This window comes from Lates calcarifer, linkage group LG15 (assembly GCF_001640805.2).
Source record: "Lates calcarifer isolate ASB-BC8 linkage group LG15, TLL_Latcal_v3, whole genome shotgun sequence".
Taxonomy (NCBI): Eukaryota; Metazoa; Chordata; class Actinopteri; family Centropomidae; genus Lates; species Lates calcarifer.
Window position 1 is genome coordinate 1,399,654 of NC_066847.1, and position 21,734 is coordinate 1,421,387.

General features: G+C 41.1%; 2 protein-coding genes across 3 annotated transcripts; one reads left to right on the plus strand and one right to left on the minus strand.

Moving 5' to 3' along the window:
- Nucleotides 1–927: 927 nt before the first annotated feature.
- Nucleotides 928–13,086, minus strand: kcnv1 (potassium voltage-gated channel modifier subfamily V member 1). Its single transcript, XM_018678659.2, is given in 11 exon segments — nt 928–2,066; nt 2,068–2,088; nt 2,090–2,259; nt 6,851–7,220; nt 7,222–7,395; nt 7,397–7,495; nt 7,497–7,521; nt 8,168–8,484; nt 11,087–11,332; nt 11,434–11,484; nt 12,922–13,086. Coding segments are annotated over 11 exon segments (1,977 nt in total). The 3' UTR covers nt 928–1,727.
- On the plus strand, nt 12,886–21,593 carry dek (DEK proto-oncogene). Of its 2 annotated transcripts, none has more exons than XM_018678723.2 (12): nt 12,886–13,144; nt 14,529–14,690; nt 14,944–15,042; nt 15,129–15,238; nt 15,402–15,496; nt 15,656–15,785; nt 15,946–16,302; nt 16,676–16,840; nt 17,091–17,181; nt 17,599–17,738; nt 17,822–17,890; nt 20,710–21,593. In XM_018678723.2, the coding sequence occupies exons 2-12, from the start codon at nt 14,567–14,569 to the stop codon at nt 20,719–20,721; spliced, it is 1,392 nt and encodes a 463-aa protein (XP_018534239.1). In that variant the 5' UTR covers nt 12,886–13,144; nt 14,529–14,566; the 3' UTR covers nt 20,722–21,593. The 2 variants fall into 2 exon arrangements, with proteins under 2 accessions (XP_018534239.1, XP_018534238.1); XM_018678722.2 differs by having other exon boundaries at nt 12,890–13,144; nt 17,596–17,738.
- The last annotated feature ends 141 nt before the right edge of the window (nt 21,594–21,734 follow it).

Genomic DNA, 21,734 nt, shown 5'->3' on the forward strand with positions numbered 1-21,734 from the left:
TACCGGACCTCTCGTTTTCTCGACGGGAGTATGTTCATCAGTGGTTTTCATTTAGATGCAGAGGTCCATGATGTTCTGGACTCCTTACCCGTAGTTCTTTGACTCAAGACTTTGATGCTGGAGACTTGGGTTTTGATCCCATACGTGCTTCAGTTTCAACAACAACAACCCAAGATGGTGGTCTTGGTTACGTACACAGACCTGTCTCCACAGAGCTGTCTCAGTGCTGGAGCATAGTCTGACTTCGGCTGTTTTTTATTCTTTTACTTTCTTTAAACCAATCACAGTCGTCTTGGGTGACGTTAAACAGCAATGGTGTCCCTGCAAAATAGCTGGTGAGCTAAACCCCGGCTAATAACCCAAAACAAACTTCATCAAAGCTGTTTTCAGTGTGTCGGTTGCTCCAAGGTTGTTGTTGTTTCCTGTACCACAGATATATTAAATATGAACATGAATAAAACATTTCCTCTTATTCTTCTATTCTGAACATGGAACACACACACACATATATATATATATATATATGTGTGTGTGTGTGTGTGTGTGTGTGTGTATAAGGTTGTTTTTATAGAACGGAGTTGCATTAAAATAACAATTTAAAACAAAAATGGCTGGAAAAAAATGTTTATAAATGTGTTAAATCAGCCAAGACTGAGTCATTTTAGACTTTCTGTATTTTCCTTATAAAATCTGTAAAAGGTTTAAAGCAAACAAACAACAGGTGAGAGGATAAAACTGTTGGGATTTGTTCAGAATAGAAACTAAACTGTCAAAATAAACTTTATCAGTCCAGGACAGATGAGACGAGCTTAAACCACAGCTGAGCTGTCTGCTGAATATTTTAACTTCCTGTCAATCGACCTACATTTTTCATCCGACCAGGACCCCAAAGACCAGCTGCTTATTATTAAAGCATCTGAAGACGACAAATTCAACAACCACAGAAACGTTTTGCAGCGTTTAACTGAGCATGTGAATCCTGCGTCTTATTTACGCTGCTCAGAGCTGCTTTTCATTATTTCATCTCAATTAATCAGTCACAATATTGGCCTGAATATGAGGAAGTATATTTGAGAATTTTAGAGTTCCTGAGCCTTTAAAGTGTCTCATTAGCTCAGTTTAACTGGTGGAAGTTTCATGTTTTTCTGCCATGAAAGATGAAAACGAGTCGTTTTCTGCAGAAACAGACTGAATCACCTCCTGCTGTCAGAGGACGTCACAATGAGAAGCTGAGAAAGAAAGTTTTGAAAAATGCTAACAACCAGAAAAAATCATTCTGACAGCTCAGAGAGTCTGACAGGAGAGTAACTGATGTGGGATTTAAGTTTTTCTTTAAAGAAAGTTTTGCACACTTCAGTTTCACAGCATAAAATGTGAAGAGTTTAAATCCAAAAACACTGTCTCATAATTGGACCAATACAGTGATCATTCAGTTTATTAAACATCAGACAACAATAACAAGTGACGACAGCTTTTAACAAACATCCAAAGTTTCCAAAGAGAAGAGCAATAAAATCTCACATTAAGGAGCTGGAACCAGAGAATATTTGACTTTTTGCTTCGGTAAATGATCAATAACCAAAACTGATATTGATTAATTTTCTGTCATCAATCAGTTAACAAATTTACATCATGTTGGATTTAATCTCTGAGGCGAAACACATTGACTTCATTACTTGTCACTTGGTTGGTCACCAGGTTCTGGTCCAAGTGTCAGCTCCTGGTTTCTACCACCACAGTTCCTCTCCTCCGCTGCTCCGGGTGCTCGCCCTCTCTCGCCCCTGCAGCCTCAGCATCTCCAGGACGCTCTTGGCGTAGGCGTCCCTCAGGTTCACGCCTCCCCCAACGCCTCCCTCCCCCACCTCCCCTCCCACTGAGCCGCGGGCCAGCCTCTTGAGCATCTCGCCGTGCCGCATCGCCGCCTCCTTCATCTTCAGGGTGAAGTAGCAGGTGGAGAAGCGGTCGTTGATGATGGCGATGGGCAGTGCCAGGATCAGGATCCCGGACAGGATGCAGAGGAAGGCCAGCACCTTCCCCACGGCCGTGTCAGGACGGATGTCGCCGTAAGCCGACTGTCGTCATGGAGGTCGGTCGCCCACCACCAGGCGGCCGGCACGCTGGTGAAGGTGGTGGCGGGGATGTCATGCTCCAGAGCGAAGATCACCATGGCGAAGATGGAGATGGAGACGCCGAGGAAGAGGAGGAGGAGGCCGACCTCCTCGTAGCACTGAGCGATGGTCATACCCAGAGACTTCAGGCCTGGACAGGAAGGAAGAAAAGTCAGAAACCTCTTCAAGAATTTCAAGGAATTTACCTGTGATTAAAGACTTCAGTAGTCTGGACTAACTGGTGGATTCTCCTCTGCCAAGGGCCAGTTGTCCTAGACCTCGCGTCAAACGATCTCTAACCTTCATAATAATCTGATGGAATAATTTGTTAGAAACACATATTTGTGTAAAGTCTATTTGTGAGTCATACAAAAGCTTTTCTTTGACATAGTCGTCAAAAATTATTTTACTTTCCCTCCCTATGACGTAAAAAAGGGTTTTGGGTTTTCTGACTTCTCAGTTGGAACGTCGTCAACTCAGAGGTGATGCAACTTCCAATTCTGACTTGGAACGCAGCATCAGGTCCTGTTTACACAATAGTTTTAGCATCAAACAGCAAACCTTTGTTGGGCTTTGACTTTTCGTTTCACTCGTGTTTCAGGGCCTGAAAATACAAACTTCTTAAACCAGGTTCCAGAGTGTAATCATTCATAAACACCACCCTTTCCATCACCATGAAGACAAAGATCGTTTCAATAACGCTGTCGTATGAACATGGAACTTATTTTTTAACAAAACTGTTGTCATGTAAACAGCTGATGATGTATTGAGCTTGGTATGCAGTTCATGTGTGTGTTTTATGCAGATGATACTGTTGTGTACATGAGAGATTTCCACTGGTTTTATTCAGTTTGAGGAGCTGAACTTGGATTATCGATGATGACTCTAAGAATTTGACACCAGGTATTTCGGGTTATTACTCAGACCTGTTTGGTGCCTTATCTGCAAAATGCTTCATATTGTATCATGTATTCTTTAATATTGTGATGCATCAACATATTGACCTTTGTGTGTTGTTGCTGGTCAGAGGTGCAGCCGAGTTGTTTCTTGCCTCGAAAGGCAGAGAGGGAAGTTTGAAGACAAGGTGTGGAGATCATGGCAGGGCTGTCTCAAATTATATTTTTCATTAAAACTTTTGAAAAGTTTCTGTCTGAAAACGAGTCGTTTTTCTATTTTTAATCCATAATTAGCTGCATGAAAGTCTGACACATCAACTTCAGATAACAGCTGATCTGCAGTCCTTTTTTTCATTTCACTTTCACTCATTTTCTAAATAAGCTTCTGTTTGTTGTGTTATTTCTCTGCAGTGTGATCCTCCTCATCTCATTCTCAGAGTCTGAGGACTGAATCTGTTCAGTTCAGGAGCAAGTAACAACGAGAAACAGCAAATTTATAAATACACCCACGTTCGAGCCGCCGTTCACACCACCAGAATGACTTGTCATCTTTCTGTTCTCCTCTGAGAGAAAAGAAAAATGAGCTTTGGTGCTGAGTTTAAAGAGGATTTGAGATGAGCTGGTGAAGAGGTTTTCTTTAGTGTTAAGGACAGAGAGTGTTTACTGCAGCTGAGGAAGCTGAATCAGAGCAAATCAGCTGCTCTCGCTTCGGTTTTAATGATGAAATTTAAAGAAGAAAAGTAAGAATGAAATTTTAAAAACAGGACTTTTTTTGAATTTTGTCCCTCTGGGCTCAGACCCAGACGTCATATTCTGCAGAAGAATAAATGTGCAGGTGAAAAAACGATGTGTTGTTCTAATCTAATATTCATGCAGACAGATGAGCAGAGAGACACTGAACTCTCTAACATCTTGTCTGCAGAGTAAAAGCAGCTTGTTAGCAGCTGTGAGTGTCACACTGAATCTGTTCAGCCACTCAGAGCTCACAGGTTTAACTCTGCTCCTGCCTCAAATTACTCAATTATTTCCCTCAAATTAATCGTTTGGGTGCACAAATTAACAGAATGGAAACAATCTGTTATCAGCAAAGAAATCTCCAATATCCAGAGCACGGCTGCACGAAAATCTCTGCATGAGCAAAACAAAAAAGGGTCAGGATAAAGGAAACCATCCTCCCCTGGCACCTTGTCATGTCAGATTAGGGACGTTTGTGTCGGACCATCTCTGACCTTTGTTCCTGAACTTCTTCGTGTGAACAGCACGACGAATGTCTGCAAGAGGAGACTGTCTGAGAACGTACACCATCTATGAAGCATCTCTCCAGTCCACCTCCAGTTTGTGACCTCTGATTCAACCTGCACTTTGCAACTTAACTGGGAGAGTCCCCCAGTAGCCAGATTTTGGTGAATGATTGCATCCAATCTTCCCAAGAGTTTTGACGATACAGTCCCCTATTCTCCCTTTATCCTACTGTTAAATGTCTTATCCAGCTTTAACCTCACACCAAGCCATTCAGCAGCAAAAATCTGGTTTCTATCTGCTGGAAAACTCCACATATTCTTTCATTTCAAGCATGGATTTGAACAGAGCATGTCTGGAGCTATCGACTGTCTATAGGCATGAGACCAACGAATCAGTGGAGAATCTGTGAACTTCCATTTCTAATGAACTCAAAACATTTCTATCATACCCTCATGTTGGGATGGATGGTCTGGATTCTGGGTGGAGATTGGAAACCTGGGAGTTCTTTTCTTTCTTGCATAATTTTTCCCCCTTTTTCCTTATTTTTATTGATACAACCTTTTGTTCATAATATGTGTGGAGTATACGGAGCCTCTCTGCTGACATTTGAAGGAAAGAAAGAGTTTCTTAATGCATGGGAACAAGATCAAATTAAACGCCTCTTGTTGATAATTACTCCATGCCTGATGGCGAGTGACTGAAGTCCTTGTAATTCATTCCAAGGCTAAAATAAATCAAGTGAAAATTGTCCATGTTTGGAGCAGCTACTGATGATACTCCTACAAGTAAGACAATAAACAATTGACTAATAAGAATTTTATTCATTGATCTTGTTCCTACCCGTTATTAACTCTTAGTCACGCCATGTTTTTCTTCTTCAAATGTCACCAGTGGGACTCTGTAGAAGTATGTGTTTGTAAGTTGGACTTTTATTTTGTTAATTCCTTGGTAAATGATATCTTATGTTGTGAATGGAATTTATCTGACAGACACTGGTGGTAACAGGAAAGGTAATTTCCTGATCCAAAGTAACAAGTTTTTGTTTAATGTGTTTAGAATTATTGACGTTTATTCTAATGTGTTGACTTTGTGCCTTTTCCTTTGTTTACTGCTCTGTGGTTTCATGAGATTCACAGGAAACAGTGTGTGGATACTACAAGGTGTCAAATCCATCCTTTAACCCTAAAAACCACCTCCTGACTGAACCCTACAATGATGCAGTTTCCATAAATGAACGATCTTCGTCTTTGTTTTCTTTCTTGCATTTCCTTTGTCAGTCTTTGTCTTCTTCCTCTTTCCCTCTTCCCTTCACCTCCTCCCCACTCTTTCCATGTTCTCTTCTATTATTCATGAGTTGAGTCCAGGGATCATCTTCTTTCCCAAAATCACCCAGATCAAAGCACTCATGGTCTGAAACACACAAATACACTCATGCACATACAGTATAATCACACACACACATATCATCTCTCTCCTGAAGGAATTTGCAAAAAAATGAATCAATATTATTTTTTTCTCGTCTCTGTCGTCCTCAGAAAACCTCCCGGCTGTAATCTCACAGCAGCAGCTTCTCACCGAGGAGAATTTCGATTTCTTTTCCCCCCTCTCTCTCTCTTGCTCCCTGTGGATGTTCACGTCATGTAGTTGAAACCCCCTGACAGGCCGGGAATATGTGTGAATAAAAAAGCACAGTCGTCTCCTTCAGATGCTGCTGATCATGTTCCCCTCAGCGAAGTGCTTCACCTGCTCAGACGAGGTCGTATCTGCACCACAGCTCCTGACACCAGAGTTTTTATCTGAACTTCATGACATCTATTTTTAAAAATGACCCACATCTTGTTCTTGTTTATTATCCTTCAAAACAACCTGCTTCTCGGTGTAAAGAGTCTGTCACATTAAGAAGACAGGAAGAGAAGGAAATACTGTAATTTTCTTTTAAATGCTAAAAGAGCTGCTTTCCAATTCATCCAGGAAGATGAAATACAACATGTTCTCTCCATTAAAAACTAATTTATTATTGAAACTGTGGTTTCCTATGCTAGGTGTGAGAGAGTTACTCATCGTTCCTTAAGGAGTTTGTTTTTAATTGAACTAAACAACCTATTTCCACAGTTTTTAGTCTGGACAATAAGTCCGATAATAAACAACAGAGAACAACACACTGAGCAACAGGTAGACAACAACAAGATTGGTCTCACTGTCGCATCACTATGCTAATTACCCTGTTTACAGCTGGCATTAAAATGTATTTTGTGTGGTTGGATTGTAACCGGATCACGCTTGACCAGATTAAAGTATGGACTGGGACAAACAACTGTTATTGTCATTGACATCGAAGACAGCTTCCTATCCCAGGCAGGCAAACGCAATAATACAGCTACTGGACAAATTCAAATTTGACCTGATGATGGCGCAAGAGGAAAAGTCAGAGAATCACCAGTGGAACATCGCCACAAACCATCCAATCGTTTCACTCAAAACCAAAACAGTTAACCACAAGAAAAAGAAGAGGATCTCCAAGGTTGATGGGATCGACCCTCTGGGGACCTCCACTGGCACGGACATCCATCAAGCCATGTTGGCTCCATGTTTTGATGTGTTTACCTGTCAAGTGTCGTCCGAGCTTCAGCATGCGGAGCGACCTGAGGAGTCGGAGGACCTGCACCACGCGGCCCATGTTCTCCAGCTCGGTGGTTCCTCCATGGAGGCTCTCCACCACCAGCGTCACGTAGAACGGCAGGATGGCCAGGAGGTCGATGACGTTGGGAATGCTGCGGCTGAACCGACACTTATCCCTCACGCAGAGGAACCGAAGAGTCAGCTCACCCGTGAACCAAACCACGCACACGTACTCCAGGGCGTCGAACAGCACCGGCGCTCCAAAACCAACATCGCTCACACCAAAGTCCTCCCCTAAGTCCAGAGAGATGAGCACCATGTTGATAACTGACACCACCACGAAGAAGATTGACAGTCGAGCCAAAGGTGCGAGCAGCTCGTGATGAGTCAGGTTTCTCCAGAAGGTCCCACAAGCGCCGGCGGAGAGCCGGGCAGGCGGCGCCCACAAAATCCTCATCGCCATCGTCAGCCTCAAACTCTCTCTGCACATCGAGGGTCTCCTTCTGCTCCTTGCGACGGTAGTACCGTTCAGCGGCAGCAAGGGTTGATACGAAGCTCGTCGATGCCCCAGTACTCAATCTCCTGCAGGAAGGAGATCTCGCACAGCTCCTCCCTGACGTGCAGGTGACCCTGTCCGGTAGTAGTTCATCACATACCTGAAATACAAAGAGACTGGTAAAGATATGAGACTCAGGAGAGAAGCAGTAACCCATGAGCTGTAGAGTAACGGACAGAATTACCCTGGCCAAGACTAAACATGGAGTTGGTCTTGCTCACACTGTGATGATACCACCAGCCAGGTGTAATAACACCTGCACAGTTTGGACACAACCCAATATGTTAAAGATCACCTGCTGCCTCAGCCTGTCCACCAAAAAGCTGCAGACGAACCCTTTCTCCTGCAAAGAAAAAGTATGCAAGGTGTTCATATTCTTAAAAAAGAACGTCTGTGCTGTCCTTTGTCTGAACTCAGACTTTAGAGTTTATTTTGGGTTGTAAGCTGAATGGAAGTCGTCACAGTTTTAAATTCCGTGAGGACCTCATCAGTTAATGAGAGCTGACAGCACACCTGTGAAGACGACCTCCAGTGTGAACATCAGGTGTTCCTGTGACTCAAACAAATGTTTGACTCGAGGCAAAAAATACACTGGAAACATCAAGTAAACACTCAAGTTTAGTCTGCAGTTCAGGCATCAGATAAACCATAAATAAACTGACCTAAATCAGAGGTAAGTGCAGTTATGTAGGTTATTTAAGTGTGGAAAGTTTGTGTCTAAGGAGGGAGGAGGAGGCGCCACCTACTGGAAGGTCTGTGAGTTTCGGTCGAAGAAGAACTCGTTTTCCAGAAAGTCAGCGTCGTCGCAGAGCTCCAGCACCGAGTCTCGGCTGCAACAGGCCAGTTTCCCCAGCCGGGTCTCCGGGTAGGACGCCAGCAGCTCCTGGGACAGGACGTAGCGACTCCCCCCAACGTTGACGGTGAAGAAGTCGAGTGGGTCTCTGACGCAGGACGTCGTCGTCTCACTGAAGAAAACACTGGAGTCCAGAGACGCCGTGGAGGAGCTGTCGCTGTAGAGCTTGGCCCTGCCACCGAACTGGAGGGCAGGCTCATGGTGGAGGACCTGAAGGGTGAGAAGAGGCGGGAACAAACAGAGCAGGTTCATTTCAAGAGGAGGCAAATTACTCCTTCAGGGAATTTTAATAAAGCTGCATTGATTGATCTATTGGTCCCTTTGGGGCAGAAAAACTCCTCTGGGAGGTGAAACACCCCCAATCCCTGACTTATTATCAAACTTCAGACTTTGCTTTTGTGACCTGGGTAATAAGATTTTGAAAGTTGCCCTTTTTATCCGAGGCTAGATTCAGTATTGAGTAGCTGATAGAGAATTTTCTAGAACTTAAAACATTTTCAAGAACCTTTCAGGATTTTCTAGAACTTTCTATTACAGCCTAATCTGACAAGTGGTCCATCTCAAAAGACATAAATAGTGTGTGGTCTGGTCTTGGCGTTCATGTTACTTGTTACATCTTTGCATAAAAAATGCACTTACTTTTATTTTTATTGTAACACTTTTTGTCATTTTATGTTGTTTTGTATGTTTTTATTTGTAATATTCACCCATTGCGTCTCCATTTTTATTCGTTGTACATCTTCTTGCAAAACACGAGTAGATTTAAAGATACATACATTTCAGCTACTCTGCTGTTCACCAGTAGTAGTTGTTGTAGTGCTGCTGTTGTTAGAAAGGATGGGGATGTTTTCAACTGGCTCTTTCCAGAACATCCTCACTTAACCTCAGTTATGACAGCACAGCAAGAATGAATCAAAGGGAACAAAGACAGACTCACAGAAGGGGAGAAGAGAGAGAGAAATTAAGAGCAACGTAGAGTCTGGCAGTGTCCTACTTGTAGCAGATCTCTGGCTGCTGCCGTATTTAAATATTTCAGCTAGCTTACCTAATTAATAGATCTAATGCTACTATTCCTGTGATCATTCATTCCCTTTCGCTAGTTGCCTCTGTCCAACGTCATCATCTCGCTAATTCTTACACTCTGAATATTACATGAGGCAGTTTGAGCAGAGGCTGTGGTGGGAAATTAAAGCTGAAGTCTGAAGCTTGGCCAGTCTGCAAGTTAGGAGATGTGGCTGAATTTGTGTGGAGGGTTTCCCTGAATCATTCAGGAGCCCTGCTCACATCATACAGTCTGCATCCATGTGGCCACAAGGGTCCATGTAGACCCCTATGTGGATGTCTGAGTGCATCCCAAATTGTATGCAGGGCAGGTGTGCCGAAGGTGCACACTCAAGATAATAAAGATTCGGCCTTAACAACATTTATACGATTCTTCTTTAAAAAAATAAAAAAATACTAAGACGACCAAAAGGTGTTGAACTCCTGGTGAGAAAACAAGCAGATGGTTGGAGGAGATACCGTCAAAAACACTTGATTTTTGTAGCCATTGGAAAACAACATTATGGTGCTTTACCACCACTGCCTGGAACGGAGAGTGGACTTGTGCATGCATGGAAGAACAGACCGACGCCAATCGACACAGACCCTCAGTTGTAGTATAACTGGAACCACATGCAGAAATCATGTCCACGCCTTAAGGCTGTACATTTATAACTAAATGATAACCTGCTCTCGTCTCTCGCTCTCTACACTGAGGTAATGTCAGTTCAGCCTTGAATTTCACCCCACCTCCAGCAAAATTAGACTTGGGACCCAGACGTCCCTGAGGTGCATAAAAATGATATGAACGATTTCAAAAACCTTTAAAATGTTAAAATTCTGCTGAGAATCACTTTGTGGAAATGAACTGTGAACAGCTCGACTCCTTCAGAAACTTACACACAGTAATAATAAAGATTAAACCAACCAAATCTGTTTTTATTTGTAGAAATGATAATCTATGAATGACAGAAACACTAAAGAAATACAGTACATCTTCCTCCTGTTGCTGAGGGGAATCAACACCTTTTATATTTTTTACAATCAAACTTATTTGTCAGTTCTCAATAAATTAAATATAAAATGTGTGTTGTTATGACGTGCTGGTTCAAAGTAAATCTGTAAATTATAATTAATATGCATTAAACATTATGTGCATGGTCAGATAAAAGGTCAGAGCTGACAGAAATGTGTCTTCACTGACAAGACGCTGACATTAAACAGGAGAAAACAAAAACTGGATGTTTGTATTTAAATATACTTCATTCTCAAATATTTTTTCTTTTAACTATTTTCCTTATGATTTTTACAATAACAGAATCTAAAGATGAAATCACCTTTGTGCTTGTAGTTTGCCCACTGCTTCTCTACATTTTAATCTAAAATAACTGACTCAGAAGACAAACCAACCTTTTAATATCCATATTATCACTGACAGAATCAGTCGTCCTGCTGTTCAAGGATTTTTTTAAATATGTGTAACTTTTGAGAAATGATTTAATCAGTTTTACCCTCTGTCTAGATTCTCTATTTTATCATAGTGCTCATTAAATCTCAGACTGAGACGTTTTTACATCAGATTTCTTTGGATTGATTTCAAATCAAGGCAACAACACAGAGATGTGATGTGATCTGTCTGTAAAGCATCATTAAGTGAGAGTTTACAAAGGAGAAACAGCTGTTTCAACATACATACAGAATATATTCATATATATGCAAAATGGAACAGCTGGTGGCAGATGATGAATCAAGGTGAATCTTTGAATCTTACCTGGTCTAAATGAAAAGAGTCTTTCTTTGATGATAACTCCACATTTTCACAAATACTCGAACAAATTAAATCCACAGCAAATTCAGTTTTTATGGAGATGATCACATGATGACAAAGAAGGAGGAGAGAGGTTTTCCGTTTCCTTATTCTCAGTAAAAAGTCAAATATCAGTTGATAAAGAGAGAAGCAGGAGGCAGCAGCTCCTGAAGCCTCAGCTCTCTGCTCTCTGGGATTCGCGGTGCGGGTTTAAAATAGTGTGGTGGAGTGTATGGGAGGTGATTAATGTCACAGTGAAGAAGACGTACAGGAGAAGGGTTAGTTTGTCTCTCAGAGTCTGATGTTTTTACCCTGGTATTCTTGTGTCCCTTCTGCTTTAGGCTTTCACACAAACAGGAAACCTGTTCACAGAAACATCCATTACAGGAAATATAAAAGCTTCCAAAGCCTACGGTACTGTTTTTAAATAGCAAAACCTTTTTGGAGCTGTATTCCACATAGAAGGCAGATTTTAAGGTGGTATGAAGGAGATTGGTGCCACATGAAAAGAGGCAACAGAGACTGAAGAAAAGCCTTCATGCATGAGATGTTATTTTATATTTTTCTTAATGTAATCAAATCTCAATAAAAGAAGACCAAAAACAACAATATGTTATGTTTTATCTCTGAATATTCTCTGACTTATCTTCTCTGTTTGTAGCTCTGAGCTCTGAGCGTTCATACTGCCTCAATCTCAAAAAACACCTCTCAAATATATTTTTTCATTTAAAAAAAAAGGCTCAGCAACTTCCTAAAACATCTGCTCATAATGCATTTGTTTGGGACTATTTTCAGCGGCGGATTAATCCACATATGGATTGTAGAACATTTTTTTAAAAAAAGGGAAACACCCCTGTTTAAAATTAAACCTGGTTATGATCTGACAGTTTGTATGAGAGTAACTCTTGTTTCCTCGTGGCATTAACCACCCTCCATACAGGACCTGCAGCGACGGCTCCATTCAGATTGAGATGCTGCTACTAGGCAACAAACTGGTTTTCTTAATCAAACTTTATGGAAATTAAAAAAGATGCTCTACTTTTACAGGACACATCCCTGCTCCCACAGCGCCACCATGTGTCCAGACACCAGCACAATGAAACACTGATGGATGTTTCACATAAACTCAGGTCAAAGAATTTCATTTATCCAGTGTCTTTTTTTCCTCCTGAGAGGATGAGACATGAAGAGATGTTTGGATCTTGATCAAACCCAAGCAGCATCAACCCGACACACAAACACACCTGCTGCTGCTTTATCCCAGTTACATAGCGTCATCTTTAAACTAACACAGTGCAGGGAACAGTGACAGATGGAGGAACTTCTCACAGCTGAAGACTCTGACAACAAAATGATAGAGTGAAAAGTCATTTTTAGCTCTTTATTTGAATTTGGCAAATACAATACAAATACAAAGAAGTTCTATGTTTGTTTAACACTTCCTGAGAGAGCATCCCTGCACACGATTTGCAATACTTGCAACTGGATGACAGTAAAGTGAATACAAATCAGTCTAAAACTGATGCTATCATTCTGATGCTTTAACATAACTAAAACATACACATATATAGAAGTACTGTCTTTTTAAATTATCTGCATATGTGTTTTTAGTCCGAGTCACATACAGTATATTTTACTATTCCACCACTAAACCAGATAAATATGTACTTTTAGTTTTGATATTTTAAGTGAAATTTACTTATGATACTAAATATATTTTTAAAGAATGATTTGAACCTGTAATAGAGTATTTTTACTTTGTTCCACTGGTAGTTTTATTTGAGTAAACCTCTGTGTACCTGTTCCCATAACACTGCTAAGTTGGCAGTTGCACCACAAGGGGGCGGTAATGCAACGTTAACGGGGCTCGGACCAGCCAATGACAACACGAAGAAGGATGACGTCATCGGTCGTTTGGCCCAATCAGAGAAGTAGTAATCCCCGCCCCACTGAGAAACCGCCATCATGAAATCAAAAACAAGGAGCTGACAGATGAGACGCGGTTCTCCGGTTCATAACAAGGTAAGCGTTTGTTTTTCTGTCGGATAACAGCAGGTGCTAACACTCCGGATAGTTCGTGACATTTAAGCGGAGTTTGTTGCTTCGCTTCATCCGGTTATAAACGGTCTATAACGCTGTTTCTCTCGTAATTACCGCACAGCTATGAGTGAACGTCACTAACGTTATTACAGCTAACGTCAGTGCTAGCAGGCAGAGGCTAGCTACACACAGCTCTCTGCTGGCAAACACTGACGCCTGGTTTGCTTTTTAAACTCATAAGTACACTGTTAACAACGGCTTACTAACCAGGAGGCACCGGAACAGCACAGAAGCGACTGTGAAAGTGGTAGTTTATAACCTTGTCTGGTAGCGGGCTAACTTGACGCGCAGTAGCTAACGTGTTTGAAATGCGTGATGCAAAGTTGCAGCGCGCCAATCGGCACGGACATTTATTGTGCAAGGAGTAGAGACACAAAACAGCATCAACCTGCCCCGTACGGAAGACAACGGGAGGAGAAGTGGTCAGCCGAATATCTCCTAAGAAACTTATAAAGGCCTGGGGCTAATTTTTCATTCCCAGGTATAAGTATGGCTGAAGGTAAACAAAAATGTAGATAGTCCCAAGGGGAATCGCGGTACAGTCAGTCCCCCGTTTAAAGGGCCAGACGCCGTTGGTGATTCCTTTGTTTTTAACGACCAAAGCACCTGGCTGGTTAAACAGAAGATAACAATACTTCAAGTTAAGACTGAACGAGTTAATAGACCCCAAACTTCAGTTCGGCTTACTTTAATATACCAAACTACATTTATTAAAGTGAGAGTTAATCTATGATAGTAGAGCAAGTGGCTTTTTAGTGACACAAAGTCGTTGGTAAGGATCATATGTGAACCAGATATTTACCGTCTAAAGTCCCGTGTGCACGGTAGCCCAACTCAGGGAGTAGTCCTGCATCAAATAAGGATTTTTTTAAGTGATGGTGTTTTAGTTTTTATTGACACTGTCGAATAGATGTGAAAATTTCAAAATAATCTTACTCAGATGGATTTACAAGCTTCTCTGAACGTTCAACTGCATTTAATGACTAATGAAGACGTGAGATGCTGCTAATAGCTGGGATGCTTATAATGACATTTACCAGTCTATCAATTTTTAGTGAGTTAATTGACTGATTTTGAATGGAGTTTTGAACTGATTTTCACAAACTTGTGATGCACCTGTGGCACAGATCTCCTACAGTTACTTGACATATTAATACATATTGTTGCATGGAAAAGGATATAAACTTTAATTCAGTCTGAATATGTTAGTAAGACAACGGGGAAACAAAGAGGAGAGAAGTTGTGTCTTATTTCTGTGGATGTTAATGTTCTTAATTCGTAAACCTGTTCATCTCTCTCCCGTCAGGTCGTATCGATACTCCGACAGACTGAGGCAGTGCAGATATGAGTGACGTGGCGGAGGAAGCGATGGACAGCTCTGCGGTGTCAGAGGAGGAAGTGGAGGACCAGCAGGAGACGTCGCAGGGAGACCAGTCGAGTCCGAACAAAAGCCGCACCAGAATACCTGGTAAAGGGAAACAGAGGGTTTACTCTCTCTGCTCAGTCTGATGAAGTTATCCTGTGGTTGTTAAACCTCCACACACACAGAAACACACCCAGAGTTTGACAGGGATAATTCATCAACATGTGTTTACAAGATTTAAACTGTTTACATCAGAGATTCCTGCAGGAAAAAGGTTTTTATTGTTTGTCTGTTAAGCTGTTGACTGAAAAAGAGGCGTAATGTTGATTCATTTTTCATTCTCACTCTGTCGATGCAGTTGTGGGTGAAATCATTGAGGGCAAACGGGCGAAGAAGACGGTCGAGAGGCTCGATTTCCAGGCGCCCAAGCAAATGGAGAAACTCAAGATTGGAGATGGTGAATGTCATTAATGTTTATATTTTTAAGCACAAGAGTCCTGGATGTGAATATTCATCATTTGAAGATGCTGCTGATCTTTTCAGGCAGCGGAGATAAACTCGGAGACATTCCACGCACCAGCTTCCAGATCAGCAAGATGAAGCCAGCTGATCTGAAACCTCTGCACGCCATCCTGTTCGACAGACCGGGAAAGGTACGAACATCTGCAGCCCTCCGTGAAGTCTGGATGACTCTGAGCGTATATTTTAAAGTGAAACAGAGACATGAGTTCAGTCTGTTATTACAGCATTACTTGACACCTCTGCTGTGAACAAAGGTACAGAAATAACAAACTCTCTCTCTCGTTCTTTTAACAGATGGCCACGATAAAGAAGAACCTGCGTCTGTTTAACGGCTTTCCCTTCGACGCCGACAGTGAACAGTACACCAAGAAACGAGAAAAGCTTCTCAAGTGAGTTTCAGGGCAGCGACGCTGCGACGTACGTTCTTTACAGGGACACTGTCAGAAGTTTGGAAGGATTACGAATGACCTCTGTTAGTATAGATTAAAATACATATTATAGACTGTGGTGCTTAAATAAAGTTTGGCTCTTCTGTGTTTTTGATGCAGGAATTCAAATTTCACCAACTCTAAACTGAAAGTCGTCTGCAGTGTTTTGGATCTGGAGAAGAAAGGAACCCACTCAGACCTGGTCGACAGGATCCTAAGTTTCCTCATCGCACCAAAAAACAGTGGGAAGGTGAGCTGTGAGGCTTAAGCACGATTAACCTTCAACATTTAAGTTTTAAATGAGTTAAATTTTATCTCTGAGTTTCAGATGTTGAGGTTTTTCTCCTTCAGGAAGCAGTTCCTCATCAGTTTTTCTTTAGAAACTGAAACCTGTGTTTGTCTTTCTGCAGCGAGTGCCCGTGAAGAAGAAGAGGAAATCGAAGAAGAAACTGTCGGGTGACGACTCGAAGGTAAAGACCAAGAAAAAGAGCAAATCCAAACCCAGGAGCTCGTCGTCAAGTCCCAAAAAGTCGAAAACGGGAAGCAAGTCCAAAGCCATCGTCATGGACTCGAGCAGTGACGAGGACGATGACGAGGAAGACGAAAAGGCGGGAGCTTCGGCCGAGGCCGAGGGATCAGACGCCGAGGAGAAACCGTCAGAGAAAGAGGAGGACCAGTCTGACAAGTCAGACGAGTCTGCAGATGAAGAGGAGGAGGAGGAGGAGGAAGATGACGATGAAGGTGATGAAGATGATGAAGATGATGAGGTGAGACTGTTACACAGAAAACTGGAAACTAGGTTTTCTTGTGAATCGATCAGGCATTAATGGTTTTAGTTTATAATTGATTGATAAGTCAATTTTCAAACAAAAACATCAAACATTCCTTTGTTTGCTTGTTTATTTGTTTTTGTTTGTTTATGTGACGGTAAACTGTTACAAAACAGGAAGTTTGAAGGTGTAACTTCGGGCTGACGAACATTTTCTAGACCAAATGATTAATTAATAAAATAATGACAAAACAACTGTTTTCATTTAAAATCCTTGTTTTGTTAAAGAAAATACTCCAATTAGACTCATTTGTAGTCGTCAAACTTTGAGTTTTCATTTCACTTTTTAATCTACAAACCTTTTGTTTCAGTCTCCGAAGTCAAAGTCGGGGAGAGGGAAGTCTGCGTCCAAGAAGTCTGCACCGGTGAAAAGACAACGGACACCAGCGAAGAAGACGGGTCCTCCGAAAAAGAGAGCGAAGAAGGAAGTTTCAGATGAGTCCGAGTCTGACGTCGACAGTGAAGCTGAAGAGAAGGTAAAACTGGAGTCAGTAGAAACAACAATTTAGAATAGAAACTATTTTTTAATGTGTAACCAGTTATTGATTAAAACCTCCGATATCTGATGATTAATGTGCTTGAAATTCACTTTTCCAACTGGTTTGCTCTGCTGTGTTTTGGTATCTACGACTGAGTTTTATCACAAAGATCATTTCAGTGTTTGGTGAGGTTTGTTTATCAGATGTGTTGTTGTTGTTTACTGGTGTTTTTTCTGTTGTTTTTCAGCCCAAAAAGAAGAAATCGGCACCGGCCAAACCAGCTGCCAAAACAAAGAAGGCCGACAGCAGCAGCAACAGCAAAAACAACACAAACACAGGTAATCAGCTGCACAGTTTGATGTTCCTCTAATAAATAACTGTGTAGTCTTTCAGTCAGAGTCTTTAAATCAGCTCCCAGAGAGAACTCATAGTGTTTCACATGTAGGTTCAGATTCCTTCAGTGTTTAGGAAAAGTGTTAGAAAAGTGACGGCGACTTCAAACGGTGAGAGAGTAGTCGACTGAAGATATTTTAATATCTGTCGACATCTGGCGCTGACAGAAAACAGTTGTAATCTTATCCAAAAAATGTTGTTGTGAAAGTTAAAGTGTTGTGACGTAATGGTTCGAACTTTAAAGAGGCGTGAATGATTCATGGTAAAATGTCATTTTGTTTTTGTTTTTTTCTTTTAAATTATTTTTTCACTAACATTCTCTGAATTCTTCCTCTCATTTTCTCCTCCTCTTCCTGCAGCAGATGACAGTTCAGACGACGACGAGCCGCTCATCAAGATGATCAAGAAAGCTCCAACCGAGGAGCAGCTGAAGGAGACGGTGCAGAGTCTCCTGAAGGAGGCGAACCTGGAGGAGATGACCATGAAACAGATCTGCCAGAGGGTGAGAAGCCTCGTCCTGTTCACACCTACGAGCCACAAACCACCGTTTAATTCATTTTCTCTTCTCTCTCCTGTTTGTTTCAGGTGTTTGACACGTTCCCAGACCACGACCTGACCGGCAAGAAGGACTTCATCAAACAGACAGTCAAATCTGTGAGTATCTCAGTACACACACCAGCTGTCTTTACTTCAGGTATTCTGATTTGATCCTCTGACTGTTCATACTTCAAAATGCATCAGGATCAGGTCAAATACTGGAAGGGTTTGTGTTCATGAAGATGTACAGTTCCAGGTGTGTGGTATTTACTTTAATACTTCTACCTTCCTGTTCTGGTTTATGTTGAAGCACAAAAAGACATTTTCCTAAGGTTAGTGTTTTAACAATTTGTGTTCTAAAATTCTGCCGAGTGTTGAAATGATTAGTCTTTAAATCAGCAGTTGTTTTTAATCAGTTAATCGTTGACGTCGTTCATGGAGCAAAAAATAACAAAAAGTGAAAGAATCATGGGATTCAGATATGAAAACATAGACTGGGCTGATACTGAGAAACATGTAGTTTCTGCTTTTGTCCAGCAGAGGTCGTCACTCAGCAGACGTTCATCAGTTTAGCAGCAGTTGTGGAGCAAAAATTACAAAGATTTGACTGTTGTTTGGAAAAAACATCAACAGAAACGTCTGGAGTCGTCTTTGGCTCTGAGAAACTGTGAAGTGTTTTTCTTTTTTAATGTCTTATAGAATAAATAACTTACTCTATAAAAATAACATCTAAAGAAAATAATATTTAGTTGCTGCCTCCCCCTCAGGAGGCCTCTTCAGTGCAGTGGTTAAAAACAGAAAGTCATCTGGCAGCAGCTGATATGATCATGTCAAAACTCAGACTCGAGTTAAAGAAAATGCAGTTTCTGGTTTTCTCCAGCAGGGGTCGTCAGAAATCATAGGTCACATCCTGCCCTTTTAATAATAATAAGGAAGTGACTGTAGGAAGGAAATATCAACAAAGACTGAAGCTAAAAAGCTGACATAACAGAGATTTGAAAGAGGTCTGAAAATCCTCCTGACAGCTGTAGAGATGCTGACAGAGAGAGCTGGACACTGTATTTAACCTCTGAGATGTAATATAAAGATGATGCCTCTGATAGAGAAACATAAAATTCAAGGAAACTACAGCGTCCACTCTGGACACACCTGGAGTCTGACCAGTAAAAAAAAACAGGTCACTGTAAAGTAGTTTCACTGTGAGTCTCGTCACTTTCAGGATGAGTTTTATAAACAGGCATCTACGCACACAGTGTTTAAACAGTTAGTTTATCAGTCGATTAGTTGATAAGTAAAAGTCAGAGTTTGTGGTTTTAAACTGAACCTTTTTCTGTCTGTGGGGAACCTGCAGTTTAACACTTCATAATTTAGATGAATAAAAAGCAGCGCTTTGCACAGACACCAACAGTAAAACTTTGAGTTGACTATTTTATTCCTGTGAAGCAGAACAACTGTGCTGATGCACAGACACCTCTGGGCGGGGTGACAAATGTCAGCAGCTTTTTTTCCCACATACAAAGCAGAGACCTCAAATGATACGAGTTACTGCAAACATACTGTTAACAGTATTCCTCAGATGAAGAACGCACGTTAATTCTGTCGGTTTACGGGGAATTTAAAGACTCTAACACCAAAATGTAAAACTGTGACGGTCACACAAAGTCAGGGAGACTCGTCATATGTTCTCTGGATTCTTAATCTGTAATCTGAGATGTAAATGTGACGATTATTATGATACTTGGATTATAGTCGACACAGTCAGGATGAAATATTGTTTCTATAAAGTGATTCTTCTCCTGAACAACCTCTGAACACTGAGAGATCTCTTCAGTGTTTACAGATACAAACCTCAGAGTCAGTATTTAACCTGCCTCCTTCCCTCTAATCTGAGCAGGTTTCAGTGGCTTCATTGTGTTTTTTATCAGCTCATGACTGATCCGGTCCTGTCGCTCTCTGTAAAACCTGGCATGTATTATTCTAGCAGCTGAGAGGATGTAGTTTAAACAGCTGAACCTACAGGTCAGCTGCACTGTGTTTCCACAGTAACCATGTGACAGAGCTCAGCTGGTTTTTCATAATCAGCAGCGTATGACCCGCATGAGAACACATGTTGTCCTCGGGTCAGCGTCAGCTTTTCCTCCATTTATTTTTTTATTTTTTTTACCCCAGTAATGACCAGTTGTTTAAACCAGAAGCTTGTTTCCTGTTTTCTGTTGCTGTTTCTTTTCCAGTCCACTTTACAAAGTCTCTAAAGTAATCTGTAATTCATGTTAATCAGATTACACACATAAGCGTTCATATCCAACCTCCACACCAAAATAAAGTTCCCTCCATCCAGACAGATGCTAAATACTTTTTTAACGTATAGGAGTAAGTTTTTCATAGGTGCGGTCTCTTTGACATATGTCGTATCGTTTCCTGTTCTAAAACGGTGACACCCATAACACATACCACATCCCCGCAGAGACCACTGAAAGTACCGCCTGTTACTAATAATACATGATAATTAAAACTCCTCACATTTATCAGTATTACACATGTAAAGCACAAAGGTATTCTAGCTGTGTATTTTTTAACATGACACATTACTCCTGTTTTACCAACTGTTTATGTCCAGTCGTGATCTGTAAATGTTAAACTGGTTTAATTAGCGCAAGATGAATAATAACCTTTAGATTGAAACATCCCCCACATAGCAACAGCACTCCCCAATGTCAGGGGCCTCCCCCAGCACCTGGCCTGGATGCCAAACTCCCCAGATCCCAGGTCAACACTCTTTGTTGTATTCATCCAGACATTTCTGAGCAGGTCTGGTGGCGTAGTGGGTTTTTCCTGCTGGGGGAGGCCCCTGCCATTGGGGAGTGTTGTTACCATGGTCTCTGACAATGTTTAGGTGGATTTTATTTTTACTTGATGTTTGAAATGTTCTCTTGCAGCTCATCACATGAAGATCTGAAGAACAAAGTCGACGTCACTGCAAAAGAGGGAAAAACTTCAGCTGAAGTGACTGAAAAGCTCCTTTTTCATTAGTTTCATATCATGGTTTGTTTTCATACGAAGCTGTTTTATACACAATTGTTTTTTGTTGTTTTTTTAATGTTATTATTAATGTGTGACTTGTGTATAGGTTTCCAGATTAACTCCACATTCATTGTCAGAAAACTTTTGTAACGCTCTCTGGTCGAGTCCAAAGCAAAGAACCAATCAATTTAAAAAAACAAATGGACAAAAAAACATTTCATCTACTTTAACGTGTAGATTTTATCTGTGTGAAGTCGACTTCATGACATGTTTTGGCAACAGAAGGAAGGAAATGAGTGTAAAAATGCAGGTAAATAAACTGCAGCCAAACAACAAACAGATGTTTTGCAGGTCAAAATAAAAAGCAGTGGTTTGGACGTCAGATGAATGAACTTGTTTTTTGTTTATTTAAAACTCAAGTTTTCTAAATCTGATCTTTGCTTTTGACTCACAGGACTCTTTATTTCTGGATTAAACGTCTGTACATATGTTTCTAATTAGGTGAAGCTATTTTTTGATTAATCCACATTTTAACTCGTTTTGTCAGCTCTGAAAACTTCTCTGGATTTTTTGTTTCGTTCGTTTCTTTTGGTTGTTTTTTGTTCTGTCAGACATTAATTTACAGTTTCAAATATTCAAATTAACTGTGCTGAGTAATTTACTTACTGATTAAAATTGTACTGTTTTTGAACAAAACTCTCTTTATGTCTTTGAAAGTGTTGTTTTCGGTGTGGTCGGGGAAATCTGGGGAAAACGATCTCTCAGAGTCCCTCTGGAAATATTAAATAACTTCCCATGATTTTTATCATTTCACTTTCTTAATAGGTGCAGCTTTGAATCGGTTCATCTGCTGCCTTTGTGGTTTTTCTCAGGTTGTCAGGTTTTCAGTTCAGTTGCTGAAGGATATTTGAAGATGTGAAAATGAAACTGTACGTGGCAC

What these genes read in the sequence shown, in the direction of transcription:
- dek (XM_018678722.2), top strand. Translation starts at nt 14,567, where the DNA reads ATGAGTGACGTGGCGGAGGAAGCGATGGACAGCTCTGCGGTGTCAGAG. An exon ending in CACCAAAAAACAGTGGGAAG is followed by an intron (nt 15,786 to 15,945) that starts GTGAGCTGTGAG and finishes GTCTTTCTGCAG; the next exon opens with CGAGTGCCCGTGAAGAAGAA. An exon ending in ACAGTGAAGCTGAAGAGAAG is followed by an intron (nt 16,841 to 17,090) that starts GTAAAACTGGAG and finishes GTTGTTTTTCAG; the next exon opens with CCCAAAAAGAAGAAATCGGC.